The 23,344-nt window shown below is 39.0% G+C and overlaps 1 protein-coding gene across 3 annotated transcripts in view; it reads right to left on the bottom strand.

The window, feature by feature from the left end:
- LOC148030089 (uncharacterized) overlaps window positions 1-21,234 on the bottom strand; it is a 57,174-nt gene extending 35,940 nt beyond the window's left edge. The window contains exons 1-2 of one of the 3 annotated variants that reach the window (XM_087686361.1): window positions 20,929-21,217; window positions 20,174-20,344 (exon numbers count right to left, since the gene is read on the bottom strand). In XM_087686361.1, the coding sequence (XP_087542487.1) occupies window positions 20,174-20,344; window positions 20,929-21,078 (321 nt within the window). In that variant the 5' untranslated portion in view covers window positions 21,079-21,217. Of the gene's footprint in view, window positions 1-20,173; window positions 20,345-20,928 lie in introns of all 3 variants that reach the window. The other 2 variants (XM_087686360.1, XM_087686362.1) reach the window with 2 other exon arrangements.
- Between the last annotated feature and the right edge of the window lie 2,110 nt (window positions 21,235-23,344).

Here is a 23,344-nt window from a genome sequence, read left to right on the forward strand (position 1 = left end):
GGTGAGCTACATGCAATGCCCTACGCCTATAGAAACTCAAAAAACTTGTGGGAGATAAACTTGCTACCAGAATCACTCCTCATAGCATCCGCATGACGATCAGTTTGGTTATGAATCAGCGACGCCCAAGCACTAAAATAAGTGAAAGCATCAGACCTTTTGCTTAAGGAAGTATATCCACATGTATTTGGAGAAATCATCTACTATCAAAAAAAAAATACATTGCACCATTTAAGGCAGTTGTGGGTATGGAACCATTAAGATCTACATGAATGAGCCTAAGGAGTTCCGCAACACATGGGATAGACTACTGAGAAAAGGATGTACAATGCTACTTACCTAGCTGAGATACTTTACAGATCTCTTGAGATAGTTTTAGATGTGGAAAGCCCTCAACCATCCTCTGACACGACAGCTCATAAAAAGAGTCGTAGCCAAGATGTCCTAAGCAAAAATAACAAAGATACTCATGGTCTATAAGCACCCGTGTAGTGGCCAAAGCTTAAAAGCGATGAAACTCTGAATCATCGGCAATCAGCTCAATAAGAAAGTGAGTCATGTGGCAAAGGCCATTAGGTCGTGCCGTGCCACAAGTGATAACTAAACCAGTCTAAGAGTCTAGGACCTTGACTATGGTCGCTATAAAGAAAACTGCTCACCCCAGGTGGCGAAGTTGTTGAATAGACAACAAGTTCGCCCCAAGCTGGGAGACGTGATAGGCACCATCTAGCGAAGCGAGATCTGGACCTAGATTAGTGAAAATTTTGACACGACCCTAGGCCTGAATCTTGACCCGAGAAGTTGTTTCCTACACAGACACTCCCAACTACAAGGGCTGGAGAAATAAAAATGTCCACTCTAGAAGTCATGTGATTGGTAGCTCCACTATCTACAAGCCAAACAGGTGTCGAGGAGCTTGGTTGTGATGAGTAGGCCCTATAGTTACCTCGTCGCAAACACAAACACTCCCAGCTATAGGGGCTCGGGAAATAAAAATGTCTGCTCTAGGAGTCATGTGATAGGTAGCTCCGCTATCTACAAGCCAATCAGCTACTAAGAAACTCAGTTGTCACGAGTGGGCCTCTATAGTTACCTCATCAAGAGGTAACTCGCAGATATGAACGAGACTTGCATTCGATGTCTCTAAAGAGACAATGTGGGTCTCTATAAACCAATCAGCTGCTTCCCTTATTTGGGGTTACCCAACTAGGTTGCAAAGGTCTAATTCTTGGATTTTGGCTATGTGCCTCTTGCCTTAGATCAACACTCATTGTCATAATGGCCAACCTTTTGACAATGTTGACAATACCTATTCTTTTTAGGTACATTCTATCATCCAAGTTTAAGAGAAGATCGATTGGTTCCTTGGGATTCACTAATCCTGTTTTGATTTTGATTTTGATTTAAGTATTGTGTGCCCTTGCCCTGTTGTCTCCTCTGAGAAGAAGCAACAACAGCCCACTCTATCAATAACATGTTATGAAATTCATCGAGCAGTTGTACGTAACTCAACAATTGACAACTCATAAAATGTGGGCATTTGAGGTTGAGAAATCACCTACTATACAAAATAGAAATATTTTCTTGGCAACTTATTAAGGAACAGAGTAACCTGGTCGTCAGAGAACTTAAGAGCCCCAATGGTTGACAACTCGACGAGGAGACACCAATACTCAACCAACTTGACTTTGAAGTTATCCTTGTCTATGATTTTGAAATTTTGGAGCTCATGATTGAAATTTATGCGACAGGTTCCATCCTGAGCCACATAGCAGTCAATCAAGTATGCCCAACGCTCGGATCCTAAGTCGAGAAGCTGAAGCTGAGAGTGAAACTCCAACAACAAGGCTTGCATAAGCTCATAAGCTCGACAAATGAGTGGCTTGTATGGAATGAAAGTGGGAATAGATTGGGCTTCCCACCCCTGCACTAAATCCCATAGATTGTGAGAGTCTAACACATGCCTCATCAAATTTGACCAAGTGGTGTCGTTTGACCCATTGAAACAAGTCTTGTCATTAAATGTATCCTTGGCGGATGAGGTACTAAAACCATGAGGTGTCTATGAAAATGGATAGATGGGATAAGATGGAGAATAAGACGGTGGTAGTAGTAGACAAGAAGTAGAAAGGGGTAAAGGTGGATAGGCAGAAATAGGTTGCCGATGTCCAATGAGTGTCGATTGTTGCGAAGATATCGAAACGAACATAGAACCATATGATACCATAGCTGTAGGTGGAGACACTAGGACCCGATAGCCTTGTCCAAATGTCGACTAGGGCACTACAAAATGATCGGATGGTCCACTAGGTAATGCCATAGAGGCAAATTGCGATACCAAACGATTCACACTCGAGTGTCTGGGATGCACTCTCGAAGGGATAGCCCGAAAGTGTGTGTGGAAGGTCGATCCTTCGTCACAGATACACCAATAGGAAACAAGTATGTAGAGGTCCTAAAAGTTGTGCCTAAATGTGCAAAACCCCCCGATGTAGAGTGTGGTGGTGGATAATGCAGTACACTTGATGAAGTGGAAAGAAAGGTGCAGTGAAAGATGACGGAGAGATGGGTGGAAGCCCAAATGGATTTGTAATAGATGTTGTGGGAAACAGCGTAGCTTCCTTTTATCCATTAAATGCATTAGATAAAGCTTCACGTACTCCATATTGACCATGAGAAATAAAATCATTTGAAGAAAAATGAAGGGTAGGAATACTTACAAGTTTTTTTAGCTTCTTACCTAGTTTTGAGTTCATGAAGCAATACTTGTCTTCCTCATTACTCACAAACCAAAGCTTATTTTGAAGAGTCTTTTCTTGATAAGCATCTCCCAATCCTACAAAAAATACAAAATCAATTGGTGTGGAATCTAAAATAGTAGAGTTCGTACCTAGCATTGAAAAAAAGTACTGTGGAAGTGGTGTAATCCGAGCCAAGTTCCACTTGCGGATGGCCAATCCGTAGTGAAGATTTTGATGATCCTTCAAGATCAGAGTTCTGTGCACCGAATCTAAAGGAGAAAACTCGAGCTTATCTTCAACTTCCTATTGAGTTCTATCCATAAGGATAAGATCATACTCAACAACAAAAATCTAATATGGTCTATGGACTCCATGGTAATCCAATGGTTCCCCACTTTTATCAAATTGGGCAATAGCAAGTTAAGAGGCCCACTGCTAATCTTTTATGTCCTTTGACTGTGAAGATTGGAGCAGTGTTATGAATGTGTTCGAAGTCATTTGACAAATTTGTTGTTTACTTTCGCGAGTGAGCTTTTCAATCAAAGGCCAACATTTCTTAGAGTACCTAGCTTTGATACCATGTGAAGAGATGCTCTAAACACAAAAAACACAAAACCAATCGTATGACAAAGCACAGGTTGATAAACTCAAAGCATAGTTAGGGTTAGGATTAAAGTAACATAGACACAATGAACACAATGAATAATAAACTAAATGACTAATGAATATATAGTGCTCATGCAGCAAACACACTATGCAGTGAATGTTGAACCTCGAACTCTCATATCTCAAGCATCAAGTAGAGGTTTTTATGAGCTATAGAGTCTTGTACTCTGAACGGATCCCAAATCGCAGCAAAGGTAGCCTTCGAGTATTGAACACCAGCAAACACACCCAAGGAAGGCTGGATCCGATGCAAAGGCCAATGCATGAGAAAGAAAGGCTAAAAACGCATGTACTTGAGAACAGAGAAAATTTGGCGACAGCTGTTAGGTGCAAACGCAACAGACAAAGATAAGAGAATGTCAGGGCGATAGCCAGAAACTGCAAACACAACATTTAGAGGAGAGAAGATCAAGGTGACAGCAGCTAGCTGATGGTGATAGCAACAAACTATAGGCAACAGCAATAAACTATAGACGACAGCACCAAACTGTAGGCAACACCTCCTGGGACCTGGCAATAGCTGCAAACAAAAATGGAAGGCTAGAATCATGGCAACTTAGTCGGTTTCATAACGGAGTGTAACATATCTATGTTATTGAGCTAAAAATGTGTTAGTCTGACTTAAATAGCCCCAAAACACGCTTAATTACTGAAGAAAATCTCTTATTTTAAAATGAAATGCGATTCTAGAGAGTTACCGTGTCCCACATGCAAAACCCTAATTTGGGTGTCCCAAATTTTCTATAAATAGACATGCAACTCACCACTCTCCCTTGATCTTGCCTTTGTAGGTTTCAGGAGCCGTATCTCTATTGCCCACACCCTATTCGCGAAGGACATCACGGTCTTCCACTAGCCATCTGCTACCATTTGGCACCTCACGCCCATCATCTATTTCACCACCTCCTTGTCTTGCCGACAAACAACTAACAAGCTGCCATGTCATTCATGGACCTACGACCCTAGGCCCAACTTCAAATATAATGTTAAAAATAATATTTTTTTTCTCTCATCTATTATTTCTTTTTTTCACACAATTTAAGCCTTAGTTCATGCACAAGCCCCTTTTCCTTCCCAAGGGCAAAATTAAGGCTTTTCTTATATTTCATTCAATTTACCTTCTATTTTTAAACTTTTGAGACTTCCATCAAATTTGTGAATTTCAACACCAAATCAAAGAAATTTAAGACGCGGTCTTTATGAAATATGGAGCATTTTACCACATTGGCCAAGTTTGACTTTAATTTTGCCACCAAATTTGGGCCTTTTCAAAAGTCCCACATTCTTCATTGACATCGAGGCTCAATTCATCATGGGACAAAAATTCAACATCATTCAAGTAAAATTTTCACATAAATCCTTCAAATTTCTCTTTAAATTCCTAATAGAATTCGAGGTTTTTTATCATTTCAGTTTAATTTCACCCCAATTTCTTTTTCAAAAATTTGGGATTTTTTTGTAATTTATCAAATTTCACCAATATTGAGGTTCAATTTGACTTGAAAAACAACATTTATCATTAATTCGGTAAAAATTTTATCCAATTTCTCTTAAATTTTTGGGTCAAATTTGGAGCTTTTGTCAAATTCCACCTCAAGGCACTCAAAATTTAGGGCTTTTGCCTCGATTCATCCTCTTTGACCTAACTGTGCTCAAAAATCATATTAGTTGGCTATTGGCCTTGTTTTTTTTCTCGAAATTGAAGACAACTTTTATTATTTTGACATATTTATTGGACGAATTTTCATCAAATTCTACTTTCGTTTATATTATTGGAGCACTTTCAGCCATTAATCTCTCGTTTCAACATATTGCTAATTGTCGCCTTGATCGAGCAATATTTTATTTCTCAATATAATTATTTTTAAAATATTTTTCTCACTTCTCAATAGAAAAATAACAAGAGAAAATTATTATTTTCCATATTATTCGTCTTTATTGAGCCAGCTAGCATTTCTTCAATCATTCGAGCATTTTTATCTCTCTCTTCACTTAAAAATTATTATTTTATTGATGGCATCACTCACGACCAACAATAATATTGATATGTTGGGCATGCTTAGCCAATGATAAGCTCGATGGCACCAATTACCCAATGTGGACTTACATGATGCAACACATCCTTGTCACGATAAGAATTTATGGCATGTTGTCAACAGCACCAGCTTCTTCAACACCGGCACCACCTCTCATCCTCACATCATGAGGTGGCTCTCATGATTATTGAATCATTATCATCTTCCTCGATGCCTCCCACTCAAGGCCAAATTCGATGGGATAGCCGTGATACCCAAGCACATGCCCTAATTGCTTTATTCATACAGAGGTATCATTCCACACATCAGATCATGCAAGACAGTCAATAATGCATGGCATAAGCTCACATCATTATATCAAGTACACAATGAAGCACGCATTGCTTACCTGGGTGGTTGTTACCTTCTTCTTCCACCCCTTTTACATCAAAGACAGTCTTCCATGCTAGTCCATCCTCTTCTAACCCTTCAAAGGGTACAATGAACAAAACCTAAGAGATGTAACTATTGCCGAAAGACCAAGATCACAAAATGTCATAACCGTGTTGCATCGAAGAAGAAGGGGAAAAAAATTCGATCTTACTCTCACACACGACACCACAAACTATTCTCAGTTAAACAATTATACTTTTTCATTCAGCATCAGTATAATCCTTTCATTCATGATGCTCGTTTTTCTATTATTGATGCAGCTTCTACTTGGTATTTCGACTGTAGTGCATCTAAGCACATCACCTCTTGTCGAGCATTATTTTCCTCTCTCTCTCTCATGTATCTAAGTGGGGGTATAGTCATATGTACTGACAATGCCTCCTATGCAGTTAAAGGCATTGAACATGTGCAGGTTGTCTTCGTCTTGGGCACTTCTGACATTGCATGATGTTCTCTTTGTGCCTGACATCAAGAAGAATCTCATTTCCATATAAGCCATTGCAACTTCAAGGTTTCGCGTCATTTGTTACGACCCCCGATGTGCGGTATATAATGATCGAGTTTCAAGTTTCTTCTTTCATTGTCTTGATAAGCATCCTCACTAAAGGTCTCTATCATCTTGATACTTATGATCAGCAACTTGCTGAACATCTTGTTGACATTGCCTTACTAACAAAGGGGCCCTTTCATGAAACACATTTATGACATGAGAGACTTGGCCACATTAACTATAGAGTATTGATAAAGCTCCAATCAAAGGATATGGTCAGAGATCTTTTAAAAATTCACTTGCCCTCGAATCACATTTATGAAAGTTGATTACTTGGTAAGATGTATCGATTCTCCTTTCCTAAGGATTCTCGTGTTCATTTGCCATCTATTTTGCATCTCCTCACAATGATGTTTGTGGTCCTATGCGCACCAAATCCATTGGTGAATTCCTATATTTTGTCACATTCATTGATGACAAATCCTCATTCACTCAGGTACATGCGATGAAATCTAAGTCTGAAGTCTTCTCTTGCTTCAAGACTTGTACTGCCATGGTGGAAAATCAGGCTTTTGCATTGGACCCTTCGCACTAACATGGGGGTAAATATTTTTCCAAACATTTTTCAAAGTGTTGAGGTAAAACATGCTTTACAACTAATTAGCATTATTAAACAGCCCCAAAACACGCTTAACTAATGAAAACACAAATTTGGTGCGCAGTTCAGGAGAGTTTCAATGGTCCCCCCAAACCCCAATTTTTTGGGACAACCTTCAACATCTATAAATAGATAGGCTGCCAACCATTCAGCCTTATCCTTTTGTGCAGGTTTCTCACTCTACCATGCAGATTTTAGCCATCAGCCACCTACCATCTACTATCCAACCATCACCGACTGCAACCCATCGCTGTCCAATCCTAGGCAGCCTATTTTTAGCCAACCATCACCCTGTTGTTTGGAAGTCTCCATCTATTGCGTCATCATAGCACCTAATCAGCCTGTGTTTTCAGCATCTAGTGCCAGACAACAGGCTATTGCCATCTCTCCCATCGGGTGACTCTGGTAGTACCTGCGTTTTTGCTATCCAACAAATCGTCTACATCAACAAACACCTCTCTTGTTGTCATCTGATAGTTCTCTACCTCAGGTGATTAATTTTCAGTCTTCACTAGTGGTACATTGCTGCCCTTCATTATTCAGCACTCTATTAGTAGCCATGATGGAGCTATAATATCAACTTCTCACCTCTGACTAGTGGTTACTGCACTTGGGATTTCAGCCTCCGATTGCAATGTTTTGATGACCAGCCCGCTGCCCTTCATTATTCAACACTCTCTCACCTCTGATTGCTGTGTTTACCAGACTTCAGCCTCTGATTGTTGTGTTTTGGTGACCAACCTGCTGCCCTTCATTATTCAGCACTCTCTCACCTCCGATTGGTGGTTACTGCACTTGGGATCTGTCTCCCGTGGATGTCACTCTCTGAAACTGCATTGCTCTGCCCTTGGGCATTTTGAACACTCTTACATTCATTTACAGCATTCATTCACTTCAAAGTTTCTTCTCTCTATGTTTATCTCTGTGTTGGAGTCTTGCATTTTTGCATGTTGCGGTTTGTGTTTTGCTTTTCTTTGTCTAAGTCTTTGAGTTTCAGTCTTGGTCGTACATGCTTTGTTTCCTCAATGCAAACCCTAGCATATCTTCATATGGTATCAAAGCCGGTACTCTTTTGAAGAGTATCATGCAGTGATTGTGGAGGCTAGTCTTTGTGCGAGACACACACAACTCGATTCTGACTCATAATGTCTTAGCATCTTCTTCTAGGGATCCTATGATGCCCTATCATGGTTCTCCTTCATTGGAGGCTCTGAGAAGGCATTATGGTCTCAAGGAGAAGGTAGACACACCTTTACCTTTACCACCATCTTCTTCTCATTTTGATCATCTAACAGATGAAGAGTTTGAGGAGTACCTATGCATCATGTATAATTCGATTTACACTCCTCCAACAAGTGCTACTACTCCATCTCGACTGATTGGCCATCTCCCTAATCTTGAAGGGATCACACCATTCGGCACATCTGGCGATCCATCTCCTTCATCACAACCAAGCCTTGTGTCAAGTTCCTAATACCATTTTAAGTCATAAAACCCTCTTTTGTTTACTCTTTTGGTGTGCAGGATCCAAATGGTTTCCAATATGTTAACTTTAATAGAGGAAGCTCTCGAAGCAAACACCCTTCATCAAATATATCTCTACCATCTATTTCATTTGAGCACATAACCTACACTTCTCAATTCCCTCCCATTCCACCACTATCTTCTCCACATTTTGATCTACTCAATCATTCCAAAATCCTGGAGTACATTCCACTTCTGCTCAAAGCACACTAGGGGTTGTATCTTCCATCTCTGCTCCTAACACTTTCTCTTTCTCCATCCCACCATCTACCTACCCTACAATCACTCCACCTCTTGGTGCATCATTAAGGGAAATGCCACCCTTTAACACGATATCTTCCACATACCCCCACTTTACCACATCCTTCCATTCTAGGAAGGTTGTGATGGGTATCCCCCTCACTACCCCCGAACACTCACCTCCTCCCTACACAACCTTTCAGACATAGGTCTATCCATCCTCTACTTATGAACTATCGTCACACATCCCTTGGGTCACTCCTACACAAGGATTTCCATCCTTTGCTCCCCGTATCCCTATCCCTCCACATGGGCTTCTCAAGCAATTGCCATGCCCATACCCAATCTGCCCATGCCCACATTTGGATCGGTTGTGCACACTTCTCATATGCATGGTGGACACACTCAAATTTCTTCCCCAAGTGTACTCCACACCCCTAACCTGTCCCCCCTATTCACCCTAACCCCATTACACACCTTCTCCATCTCCTAGCACTACCACTCCTATTGCAACGGTCTATTGCAATGGATAAGACTCATTTTAATAGGTAGAATTTCACCACTTGGTCGAACTTCATGCAACAAGTGCTTAAATCTCAAGGACTTTGGGATCTCATCATTGGTACGGAGCCTATGCTAGCTTATATTAGGGTGATTCTGACTCAATTCTATTATGCACATGGTGAGGCTTGCAGATGCCATGGATCCATGCATTGGAAAGATCTATGAAGGTATGGATCGCATGATTGAGAAGTTGGAGAGTTTGGAACCAAATGCAAACAGGTATGAGCAGATCAAGGAGTTATGCAGCAACAGATGGAATGAGAGTGACTCTTCTATGCATGCTACAACATATGTGCTTGATCCTGAGTTTCAAGGAAAGATGCAAGAAAGAGACCTTGAGATGGTCAAGGCTTGGAACACATTGCTTGCAAGGCTTTATCCTAGCCGTGAAATGCAATGCAAAATTAAAAATCAGCTCTCTGTGTATCGGCAAACATTAGGGATGTCCAGTACAAAGGATGCACTAGAGGATAGGACAAATATTGGGACTGCTTTATGGTGGGAGGACTACGAGGCAAAAGCTCCAAAGTTACAAAGTTTGGCTATTTGTATTCTTAGCCAAACAATTAGCTCTTCTTATTTAGATCAACTATGGAGCTCATTCAATCATATTCACTCAAAGAAGAGAAATCGTATTGGTACAATGAAGACGAATGACCTAGTTTATATGTTGGAAAAAAAATGACAATGATAATGATGATGGTGATGGTGATGATGATGGTATTGGCCAAGATGTTGTTCAGCAAGATGAGCATTCAAGCACAGTGGAGCTATCTTCCATGAATCAAAGCACTTAGCGGCTAGCCTCTTGAAACTTTCGAGTATTGACTTGGAAATTGGAGCTCTTGTAACTCAGATCTTTAGACTTTAAAGTTTAGTGCATATTTTGTGTCTTTGCAATGCACACGTGTTAGACTTATGCAACATTGTTGATTACAATGTTAAATCATGAATGCGGCAATCCATTGCCGATTATAATGTTTTGAATCTTTATTATTGTTGAAACTTGATTATCATGTCTCTAATTTCACAAATTATGGTTGATATCTCTCTAAATTCTAAGACTTAAAAGTGTTGATTCTCTCTCTCTCTCTCTCTCTCTCTCTCTCTCTCTCTCTCTCTCTCTCTCTCTCTCTACATACATATATATACACATACATACATACATATCTATGTATGTATGTATGTATATATGTATGTATGTATGTATGTATGTCATACACACACACACATACATGTATGTATGTATGTATGTATGTATGTATGTCGTTCCCTCCGTTCCCATTCCCCAATCCTGGTAACTTATTGTAGGGATGACTACATTTCCTTCCCTCCATTGCTCCCTACATCATTGCTTTTGCTACTTCGAGTCTTCTCCGACATCTTGCTACCAAGAAGGGAAAATGCCATTATTGCAAGAAGCCTGGTCACTATATTGATGAGTGCTGAAAGAAATTGGCCAAAGAGAAGAAAAAAGACTCCGGTTTGGCTGTCCAAGAGGCATTAGCCGACAAATCAGCAAATGGTGAAGCTTCACCCAACTTGGTCTAGGAGGATTATGCATTTCTCACATACAATTATGATTCTTCTATGGCTGATTCAACATTTGATGCTGCTGAAATGTAGCAAACATGGTATTTTGACAGTGGTGCTTCAAAGCACTCCCAAGAAGTACTTGTTTACTTCTTTGCATTCAACCCTTGCTAAAAAGCGTGTCACGTGTGAATAGCAACAGCTATCATGTTTGTGGCATTGGAACACTCAATATTGCTACTACAGATGGTTCACACTTCATGCTTCTAGATGTATTATTTGTGCTTGGCATTACAAAAAACTTGTTGTCTATTTCAGCTTTCAATAAGCATGGCTTTCATGTTTTCTTTGAGGATGACAAATGTATTGTCAAAGATAGAGAGATGGACTATGCACTCAGTGCTATCCGGTACCCTGTACAAGGGTTTATTCTTGTTAGACACTTATGACCGATAGTCTCATGATACTCTAGCAGTCACTAGTCTTACGCCCACTATGCAGAATGCAGAGCTTTGGCATGCCCGTTATAGACATATGAGCTTTGGGAGTTTAATGACCCTTCAAAGGTGTCGTATGATAGATGCATTGCCTCTAGTGGAGATTCCACCTCCTCATGCATGCAAGGGATATATTTTGGGCAAGATACACACGTTTGCCTTCAAAAAGGATGGCGCAATACATGCTGTCTGAAAAATATAGCTTATTCACTCTCATGTTTGTGGTTTCATCGGGACACATGCAGTTAGGGGAATGCTTACTTTGTTACATTTATTGATAACTACTCCAGGTATACGTGGGTGTATGGCCTGAAGGCTAATCTAATGTATTCATGCATTTTAAACATCTTGCAGCAAAGCTCAAGGCTGAAACTAGTTTAAAAGTGCAAACACTTTGCACAAAGAGAGAGGGGGTGTACATGCCTCGTGCATTTGAGACATATTTGTTGGATCATGGCATTGTGCATAAAGCCACTATTAGAATGACTCCTCAGCAAAATGGAGTTACTGAAAGGAAAAATAGCACTCTCATGGAAATGACTTGTTGTATGTTGAAAAGCAAGGTGATGTCTCATAAATTTTGGTTAAAAGGGCTTCAGTATGCCAATCATCTATTGAATTGTGCACCCACAAAGGCTCTGAAGACAATCACACTGTTTGAAGCTTGGCATGGCAAGAAACCCAAAGTTTACTACTTTGAAGTGTTTGGTTGCATAGCTTGCGTGCATGTTTCAAAAGAGCTTCGTGGGAAGCTTGATGATAAGGCTATAAAATGCATTTTTATTGGCTATAGTTTGGAAAGCAAAGGCTATCGCATGTATGGCCCACACATGAAGAAAGTGTTTGTTAGTAGGGATGTCATATTTGCTGAAAATGCAGCATTTTCTCATTACCAATTTTAAATGCCAGTCACACATGACATTGGTGATGTTTTTGAAGGCCTTTTACCACCTTTTTAAAGTTCGAGCCTACTGTAAATGGCAGGACAGACCTATTACAGCAAGCTGTTGTTGCTCCATATGAACCTAAACAACAAGGCATTGATGGGCGTCTGCCACATGTAGTGGATGCAGCAGTTCAGCATGAAAGGGGTGCTGTAAATGCAGTAAAAACAATCCCGAGATGGCTATTGCAAACTCTCTATAAGAGTAAAATGGATGCTCCATTACCTTAGCATACTACACAAGCTACTAGGCATGCAACACATGATGCAAGAGGGGTACATTTAACTGATATAACAGAAGTACATGATTGTGATGAGCATGTGTTTATGAGCTCACTATTGGGTGATGATGAGCCGACTTCCTTGAACGAATCTGTACATTGGATGAAGCCATGCAAGAGAAGTTAGACTCCATTTCCACTAACTCTACATGAGATCTTGTGGATTTACTACCTAGTAAAAAGGCCAATGGCAAGAAATGACTTTTTAAACTCAAATGCAAGATTGATAACACTATTGACACGTACAAAGCACAGTTGGTAGTAAAAGGCTATGCACAAAAGAAAGGCATAGATTATGAGGAAACCTTTGCTCTTACATACCGTATGAGTACAGTCAGATGCGTAATTGCTATGGCTGCAAATTATGGCTGGAAAGTACATCGGTTGGACATTAAGACAACATTCTTAAATGGGGATTTGCATGAGGATGTTTATGCCTTCCTTCTCAGATAGGGTTGTAAATAACCTAATTAAGCACTTAATTACAGCAATTAACAAATTCACAAAACTGAAATGCACAGTTTACCAAACAATCTTGGATATTGGACAACTTATTAGCCCCAAAACTAGCACCCCATACTATGTTTCTTTAACTTTTGTTGCAAATGGATGGAGTACAACTAAGATCCTCTGATCTCCTCTGCTAATCTCTTGCTGTCAAAACTAACCAACAAGTCTCCAAAGCAATTTGCCCCTTAGTTTGCTCGGAGATTGGCCTTCACCAAGCTCCTTAAAAGACAAATTTAGTCCCAAATTTGACATTGGCTAGCTATCCTCTTGAATCTCCTTGAAATTTCTCAATTTCAGCTCCTTGAATTCAATTCCTAGACCATCAATTTTGAGCACGCATCCCAAGGTGGCTGTCAGACTCTAATTTTTGCTGTAAAATAGGATTTACAACAGAGATTGACTGAAACTTCTTCCTCTTATGGCTCAAACTGCTAGAAAATACTAAGATAACTTGAGAGATGGCTGGGGGATGAGAGAGAATGCTACAAAGAGAGAAAATTCAAAGTTTCGTTGCGAGAAACGCTGAAAAGCTATTGTTGCCCTGCTCAAACAACCATGAAAGCTGTCACCTATAGCTTCGGAACACCAAAAAGACTGTTGCCCCCTCTTGTATGCTATCATCTGCACCAAAAGGACCTTGGGTTGCTGTCACCTACTCCTAGAGGGCTCCAAATTGTTATCACATACTATAGGACTAATCCATGGTGGCTACAAATCACATCAGCAACCTCTCCTTACTCTCTAATAGTCTTCTCTCTCACAATGATTGGAATAGACTTCCATCAACCCCTGAAAACATTTTTTCCACTTGCATGGGCAAGTTTTGCCAAGTAGCAACCTTCTAATTCCATTTTCAAGTATTATCCAGCTTATTAAATTAATTTTTAAAATATTAATTCTAACAATTTAATTTAATAATTATTCTAGTGCTCAAAAAATTAATTTCACCAACCAATAATTAAAATGGCTAGACCAATTTGTTTTCCAAGCATCCCTGCGCAATTATTAGCTCTTAGACCGGTATTAATTAATTAATTAATTAATGCCTAGTCTCTAATGGCACCGCTGACATTAGTGGCCAAGAAATTGGTCTAGGCCAAAATCTGACAACGAATACCACCTAGTATCTATCATACATAGCTTATTACAACTTTTGCATTTGGCATTGACTAATATCTCGAGGTCCTTTGTCCCACACTGTGAAATAATTGACTTGCATGTGTAAGTTACATTAGCACATTTGATTAACTTTTAATCAAATACTAAGCAAAGCAATAAAATTTCACATCCTCGTGGTGTTTGTGATTAAAGGGAAAAACCACATGGTATGCAAGTAACATGAGGTTCTTTATGGTTTCAAACAAGCTCCTCGTACATGGTACTCGAAAATTGATGCTTATTTGGTCGGCAAAGGATTCAAAAATAGTCTGGCTGCTCCTACTCTATACATTAAGAATGAAGAGGAGGGGACTTGCTGATTATCATTCTTTATGTAGATGACATACTGCTCACAAGACCTACAAAGGGAAAGTTTGTAGATTTTAAGGTTGAATTAAAATATGCATTTGCTATGTTAAATATGGGCTATCTACACTATTATTTGGGAATTCAATTCACCCAAAATTCGCATGGTATCATCATATCACAATCACGGTATGTGGATAAGTTATTACATAGGTTTAATATGCAAGATTACAAACCTATGTTCACTCCTATGGAGCCAAGTTTAAAACTATCTATACATGATGGTAAAGAGATAAACAATGTTCCAATTTACAACCAAGTTGTTGGCTATCTTATTTACCTTTGCAACACACATCCTGACATCAAGTATACAGTATCTCAGGTGAGCAAATATATGCACAGTCCACAGACCATATGTTGGCAAGCTGTTAAGTGGATCTTCAAATATTTGCAAGGTACTCAATCACATGCATTATTATTTTCCACATGAGAGACTTGCGTCTACATGCTTATAACGATTTAGATTGGACTGACGATGCAAACAATAGGCAATCTACTAGTGGATATTATTTCTTTCTCGGCTACTCATGCATATCATGGCTAAGTAAGAAACAACCTACAGTGGCTACCTCGTCTTGTGAGACTGAGTACAAGGCAGCATTCACCACAACAACGGAATGTGTATGGCTACGTAGATTGCTGGCTGATCTACATCCTACACTCATTCTTTCTAACAATTAGAGTGCTTTGCAACCGCACGAAATCCTATGTTTCATGCTCGCACGAAACACATTGAGATACATTACCATTATGTCAGAGAGAGATGCTATGTAGGAGGGATTAGTTTGATGTATGTCCCTACACACGAGAATGTTGCAAACATTTTTACCAAAGCACTTTCTTGTAAGAAGTTTTGAGGTTTTTCAAAAGTCCTTGAACTTGTTACCCTTTGGTGATTTATCTTCCTATACTTCTACCACATTGGCACTACGTGGGGGCCAAAGGGTGTTAAAATTGGCAAATTTCATGGGCAGTGCCCAATGTTTTAGTTAGTTGGTTTGTAGTGTGAACACAACTACATTAATAAGTTCTAGAGTTAATTTGAGAGTTAAATGAACTCTAGTTGCATTAGAAATAGGTCTAACTTATTTAAGACCTATTGTACTTTCATTCTATCATTCTAGCACTTGCAACTTTTGAGTGTGGAACTACTGCCACTCTTGCTCATTTTTGCCACTTTCTTTGGAGTCTGTGCTTGCTGTAAATGGCAGGACGAGCAAGTTGTTGCTACACCATATGCTCCTAAACAGCAAGGTAGTGATGATGTTTGCCACATGCAGTGGAGGAAGCAACACAGCATGAAATGGTTGCTGTAAATGCAACCAAAACAATTCCGAGATGGCTGTTACAAACTCTCCAAGAGAGTAAAATGGATGCTCCTTTACCTCAATGCACTAGAAGGGCTGCCAGACATGCAACACATGATGCAGGGGGGCACATTTGGCTGGTGTTACGGAAGTAGACGATTGTGATGAGCATGTATTGATGAGCTCACTGTTGGATGATAATGAGCCTACTCCCTTGGATGAAGCTCAACAAGATGTACATTGGATGCATGCAATGCACAAGGAGTTAGACTCTATTGCCACTAACTCTACATGGGATCTTATGGATTTACCACCTAACAAGAAGGCCATTGCCACAAAATGGGTTTCTAAACTCAAGTGTAAGGCTGATGGTACAATTGACAAGTACAAAGTGCGATTGGTAGCAAAAGGCTATACGCAAAAGGACATAGATTATAAGGAAACTTTTGCTCCTACATCCAGTATGAGTACAATGAAATGTGTGATTACAATGGCTACAAATTATGGTTGGAAAGCACATCAATTGGATATTAAAACAACATTCTTGAATGGGGATTTGCATGAGGATGTTTATGTGTCACAACCTCCAAGTTTGTGATTAAAGGGAAAAGAGCACATGATATGCAAGCTATGCAAAGCTCTTTATGGTCTTAAATAGACTCCTTGTGCATGGTACTCAAAAATTAATACTTATTTTGCCAACAAAGGGTTCAAAAATAGTCTGATTGCTCCCATTCTCTAAACATTAAGAATAAAGGGGGGGACTTACTGCTTATCATTTCATGTGGATGACATGTTGCTCATTGAACCTATAGAGGGAAAATTTATAGATTTTAAGACTGAATTAAAACATGCATTTGCTATGTCAGATATGGGTTGTCTACACTATTTTTTGGGGATTCAATTCACCCAAAATCAGCATGGTATCATCATATCACAGTCACAGTATGTGGATAAGCTGTTACATAGGTTTAATACACAAGATTACAAACCTATGTGCACTCCTATAGAGCCACACTTAAAGCTATCTATGCATGATTGTGAAGAGATGCACAATGTTGCAATTTACAGCCAAATTGTTAGTTGTTGGCTACCTTATTTACCTTTGCAACACATGTCCTAACATTAAGTATACAATATCTCAAGTGAATAGATACATGCGTAGTTCACATACCATACATTGGCAAGTTATTAAGCGGATCTTCAAATATTTGCAAGGTACTCAATGATATGCATTATTATTTCCCAAGGGGAAACTTGCACTTACAAGCCTACAGTGATTCAAATTGGGTTGGTGATGCAAACACTAGGCAGTCTACTAGAAGATATTGTTGGTCTAAGTACAAGGCAACCTTCACAACAACAGTGGAATGTGTATGGTTGAGGAGATTGTTGATTGATCTACATTTACCATTGGAGGGTCCGCCGACACCGATTATTTCTAACAATCAAAGTGCTATTACAATGGTACAAAATTTTATGTTTCATGCTCGCACAAAATACATTAAGGTGCATTACCATTATATCAAAGAGAGATGGTATGCAAGAGAGAACTTGATGTATGTATCCACACATGAAAATGTAGCAAACATTTTCACCAAAGCATTACCACATGAGAAGTTTGAGAATTTTCAAAAGTCCTTGAACTTAATTCCCTTTGGTGATTGATCATCCTTGTACTTCATGACATTGGCTATGCAAGGGATATTAGAATTGGACAGTGCCCAATGTATTTTGTGGTGTGGACACTTATTAAACTATCAATGTAGTGTATGTACCTAGTGTCTTTAGACATTAAAATAGTGACACTAGGAACTGGAGTAAATTAGCCTAACTCTAGTTAGTTGCTGAAAGGCTGAGTAGGTCAACCCATGACCTAAACTAGTATTGTACTTTCACTCTTTCTTTTTCAATTCAACAAGTACACTCTACTATCTTACTTCAGCTCACTTATTGTCACTGTCTTGTTTCTCTCTCCTCCATTGCTGATCCTATTAAGAGATGTCGATAATTTTAGTGGCTAATATTTCTTGTTTTCAAAAAACAAAAAGGAGAATCTAAATGTGTAATATTTAAAATGTTTTGCACTAATGCAATCTCATCACCTTTCCCAAGTCAATTATTAAAAATTGTATAGAAATTTCCAGCAGACGGGCTACTTTGGCTATAAACCAATTCCACCTCCATTTCCATCCAATGTCTTTACTCATGACAAATGAGACAAGGCCACAAGAATAATCCAAAATGGAAACGTGTGCATGTAAAACGGTGCAATAGCTTTAGGCACATTGAGGAAAGATGATGGGCACTTAGCACATAATAAGTGTGAGCTGAAAGATGAGCTATTAGCAATGTCTTATGGTCCATTTGTAGGGTTCATACAAGTGAAAATTTGTGTTTAAAGATATGCCTATGCGCAAGTGTCCTAAGGATCTTAAAAGTTACATGGTCTATGTCCTTGAAGTGGTCACTAAACACAAACAATGTTGGCTCAAAATCTTAATGGTGTTGTTGCAAGTAGCATGTACACAACACGAATCTAGAAAGGGCTAGACTAGTGTTGTCAATCATGCAAAAAAATACTTTGCACTATTTGGGGACCTTCATTGTGGAATGTTGATTGCATTATACATAGGGTCGTCATCTACATCTAAAGGTTGCCAAAATGCCTTGGTTACTTGTAATTTTTGACCTACACCACAAATATAATAGACATTGCTTCAATTTGGCATGTGCTTTGACTAAGATCTTAGATGAATTTGACTCAACTCTAACATCTCCAATAGATTGTTGTGATTGAAAAGGGGCAACACATATCCATAACTATTTCTTTGGTACTCAAATTACCGAGACCATCATTACTTTACCTAAACAACAATTTGTTATCCAATGGCCTTCAATATCCTAGAGATTTCCATAGCAATATGAGATTTACCAATGAATTTGGTTAGCCATGGCACCATTTTGGCAAAATGTGCTCTACTTCAATTTGGCACAAATATGCTCTACATTGATTTGGCACATGCCACGTGCCAAAAAGCACCAATTGGCACATGGTATCTTTGTCAAGAAACAAGTTAAAAGTGATAGTTGGGAAGCTCAAATATCATAAGTTAAGCTCATTTGTGGTTAAGATAATAAAAAGGCAAACCCTAAGTCTACCACTAAAGTACTATTAGTGGTTCTAGTATCAACAATACCTTAAAAGTTAGTCAATCTACTACATGGCTGCCTATTTGGTTAAATCACTTTAACAATTTCTCAAAGTGATTCATCACTACAGATTGCATTATCAAGAAGAAGATTTTTAGCACTTAACTTCATCCTTTGGATTGTTGGAGCTTTGTGAAAAGCAATCAACCACCCTATATAGATGTAAGAGATGAAGACTCCACCTAAATGTTCCAACCAAATCATACTCATCCAGCAATACCTCCAACCCAATGCCAACTACCCTCCGAGATCCTTTAATTTGGGAGGAATAGACACTGGGGAAAAGTATGAAGTAGGTTCCCCAAAAATTCCTTAGGTATTGTTAGGATCCATCCTTGTATTACTCTAAAAGCAAAACATACATAGACCACCATCATCCATATCACTTATATAAAGACCGGATATATTTGTCAAGGAGGTGATACCTCAAGCCAACACTCCATATCACTAAGTCTCCCAAGAATCCTTCTTGCATGGTGCAAATTCCAATAAAACTCTCCTCGATTGTCTTGCAATTATTGTGATGTAGTGCACAAAACATCATGAAGCTCCCACTGATTTAATCCACAAAAAGTACAACCTCAACTTTATTCTCCTAAAATCGTGTGGTCAAAAGATCTTACAAGTCTACCAAAGATAATTCATCAATTCTAACCAAAAGGAACGCTTACAAAGGTAGATGCTAAGCTACAAAATGGTCCCTTCCTATTTATAATCATTTGAGTCTCGACAAAACCATTTATTTCATCTATTCCCTTTCTTGGATGAAACACAAAGAAAATATTGTAATCGGCACATTTGATTAAAATCAAGTGCTCCAAAAGGGAAGTAAATCAGTAAAGAGGTTACTTTATAATAGCACGTTTGACAAAAAATTTGGTGCATGAGACAGCTAAAACATTGGTAACACAATACTCAAAGCAGAATATGTGAAACACTTCATGGGTGTCTTACCACAGCAATGCTTGAAATATGATAAAAATTATCTGGAATTTGTGCAACCAAGCAACATACCACTAGGACGTGCTTGCCAGTAATGTCAATTTGGATATTATCAACAATTACAGCAACTCCACAAGACTCTGTCTTACTGCCATATGATTGAACTCGGATAAATTCTACTGTAACTGGCAAAGTAATTTCCCTTACAAGATCAGCCAGGAACATATATGCACCAGTGGCAACCTAAAACCATGAAAACAAGTGGCTCTCTCTCTCTCTCTCTCTCTCTCTCTCTCTCTCTCTCTCTCTCTCTCTCTCGTGGTAAGCAACTTGTTTTATAAACCCGCTGACCCCAGTTCAAATCTTCTTTTTTATTCCTATAATGACTGTGCAAATGCAGGAATTGAACTGGAGACCATCTAGCCACCACGTGTGCAAGTTAACCAACTGAATTACACCCGTTTGGGCTCTCTCTCTCTCTCTCTCTCTCTCTCTCTCTCTCTCTCTCTCTCTCTCACGCTAGATGTCTCCTCTTGCATTATGGTTTCTTTATTCTACTTGGGTTCCTTGAAATTGTCACACGCTCTTTTCTTTGCTCATTAATGCACAAGGATTTCATGGCAAAGTCTATTCAAAAGGATCAAAATCTGTAGAACAACACATCCATATGAGAAGTGCCTATATCACCAACAGTGCAGCCATCATAGAATACAGAACAGTGGCGCACGCGCACCTGTGCATGTGCTGGCCGCTTGCAAAGTCTGCCCTACGTTCTGTGAGCTAGTCTCTTGTTCTGTGAACATCCCCACGAGTGTGCATGTGCTTACCCCGATGACGGCAAGAGGCTTCGTGAGAGCAAACTCGCGAGATATGGTGAAGCCGAGCTCTTTCACGCGCTCCTGGATGTGCGAGGGGCTCCATAGGATCCGTTGTATGTGTCCGTCCTCCTCGCGGTCGCCATTGAAGATGCCCGTCATGGTGGCTACCGGATATATGTAGCTGTTTTCCCCCAAAGATTTATGGACACCTATTGTCTGGTTTGTGGTTTGTAGGGTGTAGTGTTGAGAAACCCCCTTGAGCCAAATCGGGGTTTTAGAAGACCCAGTTTTAGTGGGGGCTTCGATCCTGATTTTGATCCAAGTATCCTAATCAAATCACCTGCATCACATTTGATCAAGGTGTCCTGATCATTGAAGAAATATCTTCCTATGTTGACAATGGAATTTTGGTATTGCAAGGGACTCGAGTTGTGCATGCAAGCTCACTACATAATTGGCCACTCATATAATTTTTTTGGACTTTGTTTGGTGAGCAAAGATGTATACCTTTTGGAAAATTCAATGTTTTGCTCTAAATACTTTGGGCAAATTTTTGCATGCGCATTTAGAGACCTATACAAACACATCTAAAATATTGGGGATTATTTGGGTATTAGACATGTATATACCTGCTTCATTTCCTTTTTTTTGCCTATTGTTGCATGTGTGCAAATTCGAACATCATCCATCACAAGTACTCTCTTTTTTTTTTTTGAACCCCTTGTATCTCTCACAATCAAATGAAGGTTGTCAAGGTCTTCATGTGCTGACTTCAAAGCATTCCACAAGTCTTCCCATCCTTCTTTTTTATGTTGCTCTAACATTGATTCATAGTTGATAGGTCTTAATTAAAGTTTGTGAAGTCTATCTATGCAACAACCTGCCACTAAAAATCTATACAAAGTCTTTACAAATAGTTTATTGGTGCAAACAATAATTTCATGCTTGTTCTAAGTTTCAACATTTAAAAACTCAAGCCTTCCATTTTGTTATTATGTTTTTCACATATTCACAACACCTTTGGTGTATTTCCAATGCAAATGGTAATTGCATGCCTTGTCATTGTTGTAGTATGGCAAAAGCCACTTTATATGTGCATGAATAGAGAGTTTATCAATCTTCTAGAAGTTGATCCATACATATCTCTCCCCATCCATCCATATGTGCTCTTATCACATTTTGTATTATAACAAAAGGTAAGGCAAATAAAATTGGCATTCACATAAACAAATTTCAAAATAAATATATATAGAAAGTGTTTACCTGCATTGAAAGACCCTTTTGATGAGCATTTGCACAACATATATGTCCTCATTACATTTAAGCTTACACTCATTCTATTAAAACTTAAGAGTTTCATATGTATGAGTTGCATCTCTCAATTTTGCTACAAAGTTAAGATTTCACTCTTATACCTCTATAGACATAAATCAGCTACAAGGTATGCACAATGAGGACAACTTCCTCATGTTACTCGAAAGTTTTATCTATGTTGGTGAATTTTTTGCAACATAGTAGAGATTTGAAAGATATGTAGTTTTGGCATTATTCATTTTCAGTGTAAGCATTGTTCAGTTATAGACTTTCTTTTGAATCTTTTTCTTTATACATGTTTGATGCAATACTTTTAGACATGCATGCACTATTTCCATTATTTGGGTGACTCAACTACGAAAGAAAATTTAGTTTCTAGATTTGTTTGGTTTGCAAATAGATTATCTACATTATTTTGTAGATAGAATTAGGTCATGTGTAACAAATGAATGCCTAATAAGTATAGCTTTTGATATGCATGGAGAAATACAAAGGCTGCAGTGGGAAAGCATGGTTGACATCATTTGCAGTATTGTCATTTTCATACATGCAAGCTAACAGTCTCAAATATGCCATTTCCTCTTCAATTCTCTACAAATCAATTGTCTTAGAGGAGCCCTCGCCCATTGCATCTCCAATGGTCAACAATAGTACCTCATCGCCAAGTGAGGAGATTATGTTTGAAACACAACATAGCCAATCTTTACTCTCTCCTTTTTGGCTATCAACTTTAGGTGATGTATATGTGCCAAAAGCATCAAGGCTCGTTCCTCCACCTAGATTGTCCTCTCCTTATGACAATCCTTATCAAGAAGTTGTACCCCCAATAGGATTGTTACTACCCATAAAAGGAATTCTACTTTTTCCCCTCCATCTTCAACTAGGATGTTTTTGAGAACAATGGTAGATATGGTAACCCCACCATTTTTGCTCCCTATATTGGGCCTATCAAGCCTCCCAATGAATTCATCTCCTCAAATGGAGCCAACAGTAATCCCACAGTATCTTACCATGGCATCTTCAAAGGAAGGAAGAGAGGCACATTGTCATGGGGATGTGAAATTTTGAGATGCTCTATCTTGCCGATAACACTTGATTAAGATATTAATCA

Source organism: Lygodium microphyllum, chromosome 10, assembly GCF_053477565.2.
Source record: "Lygodium microphyllum isolate KBCC chromosome 10, Lygodium_microphyllum_v1.1.10, whole genome shotgun sequence".
Lineage (NCBI taxonomy): Eukaryota > Viridiplantae > Streptophyta > Polypodiopsida > Schizaeales > Lygodiaceae > Lygodium > Lygodium microphyllum.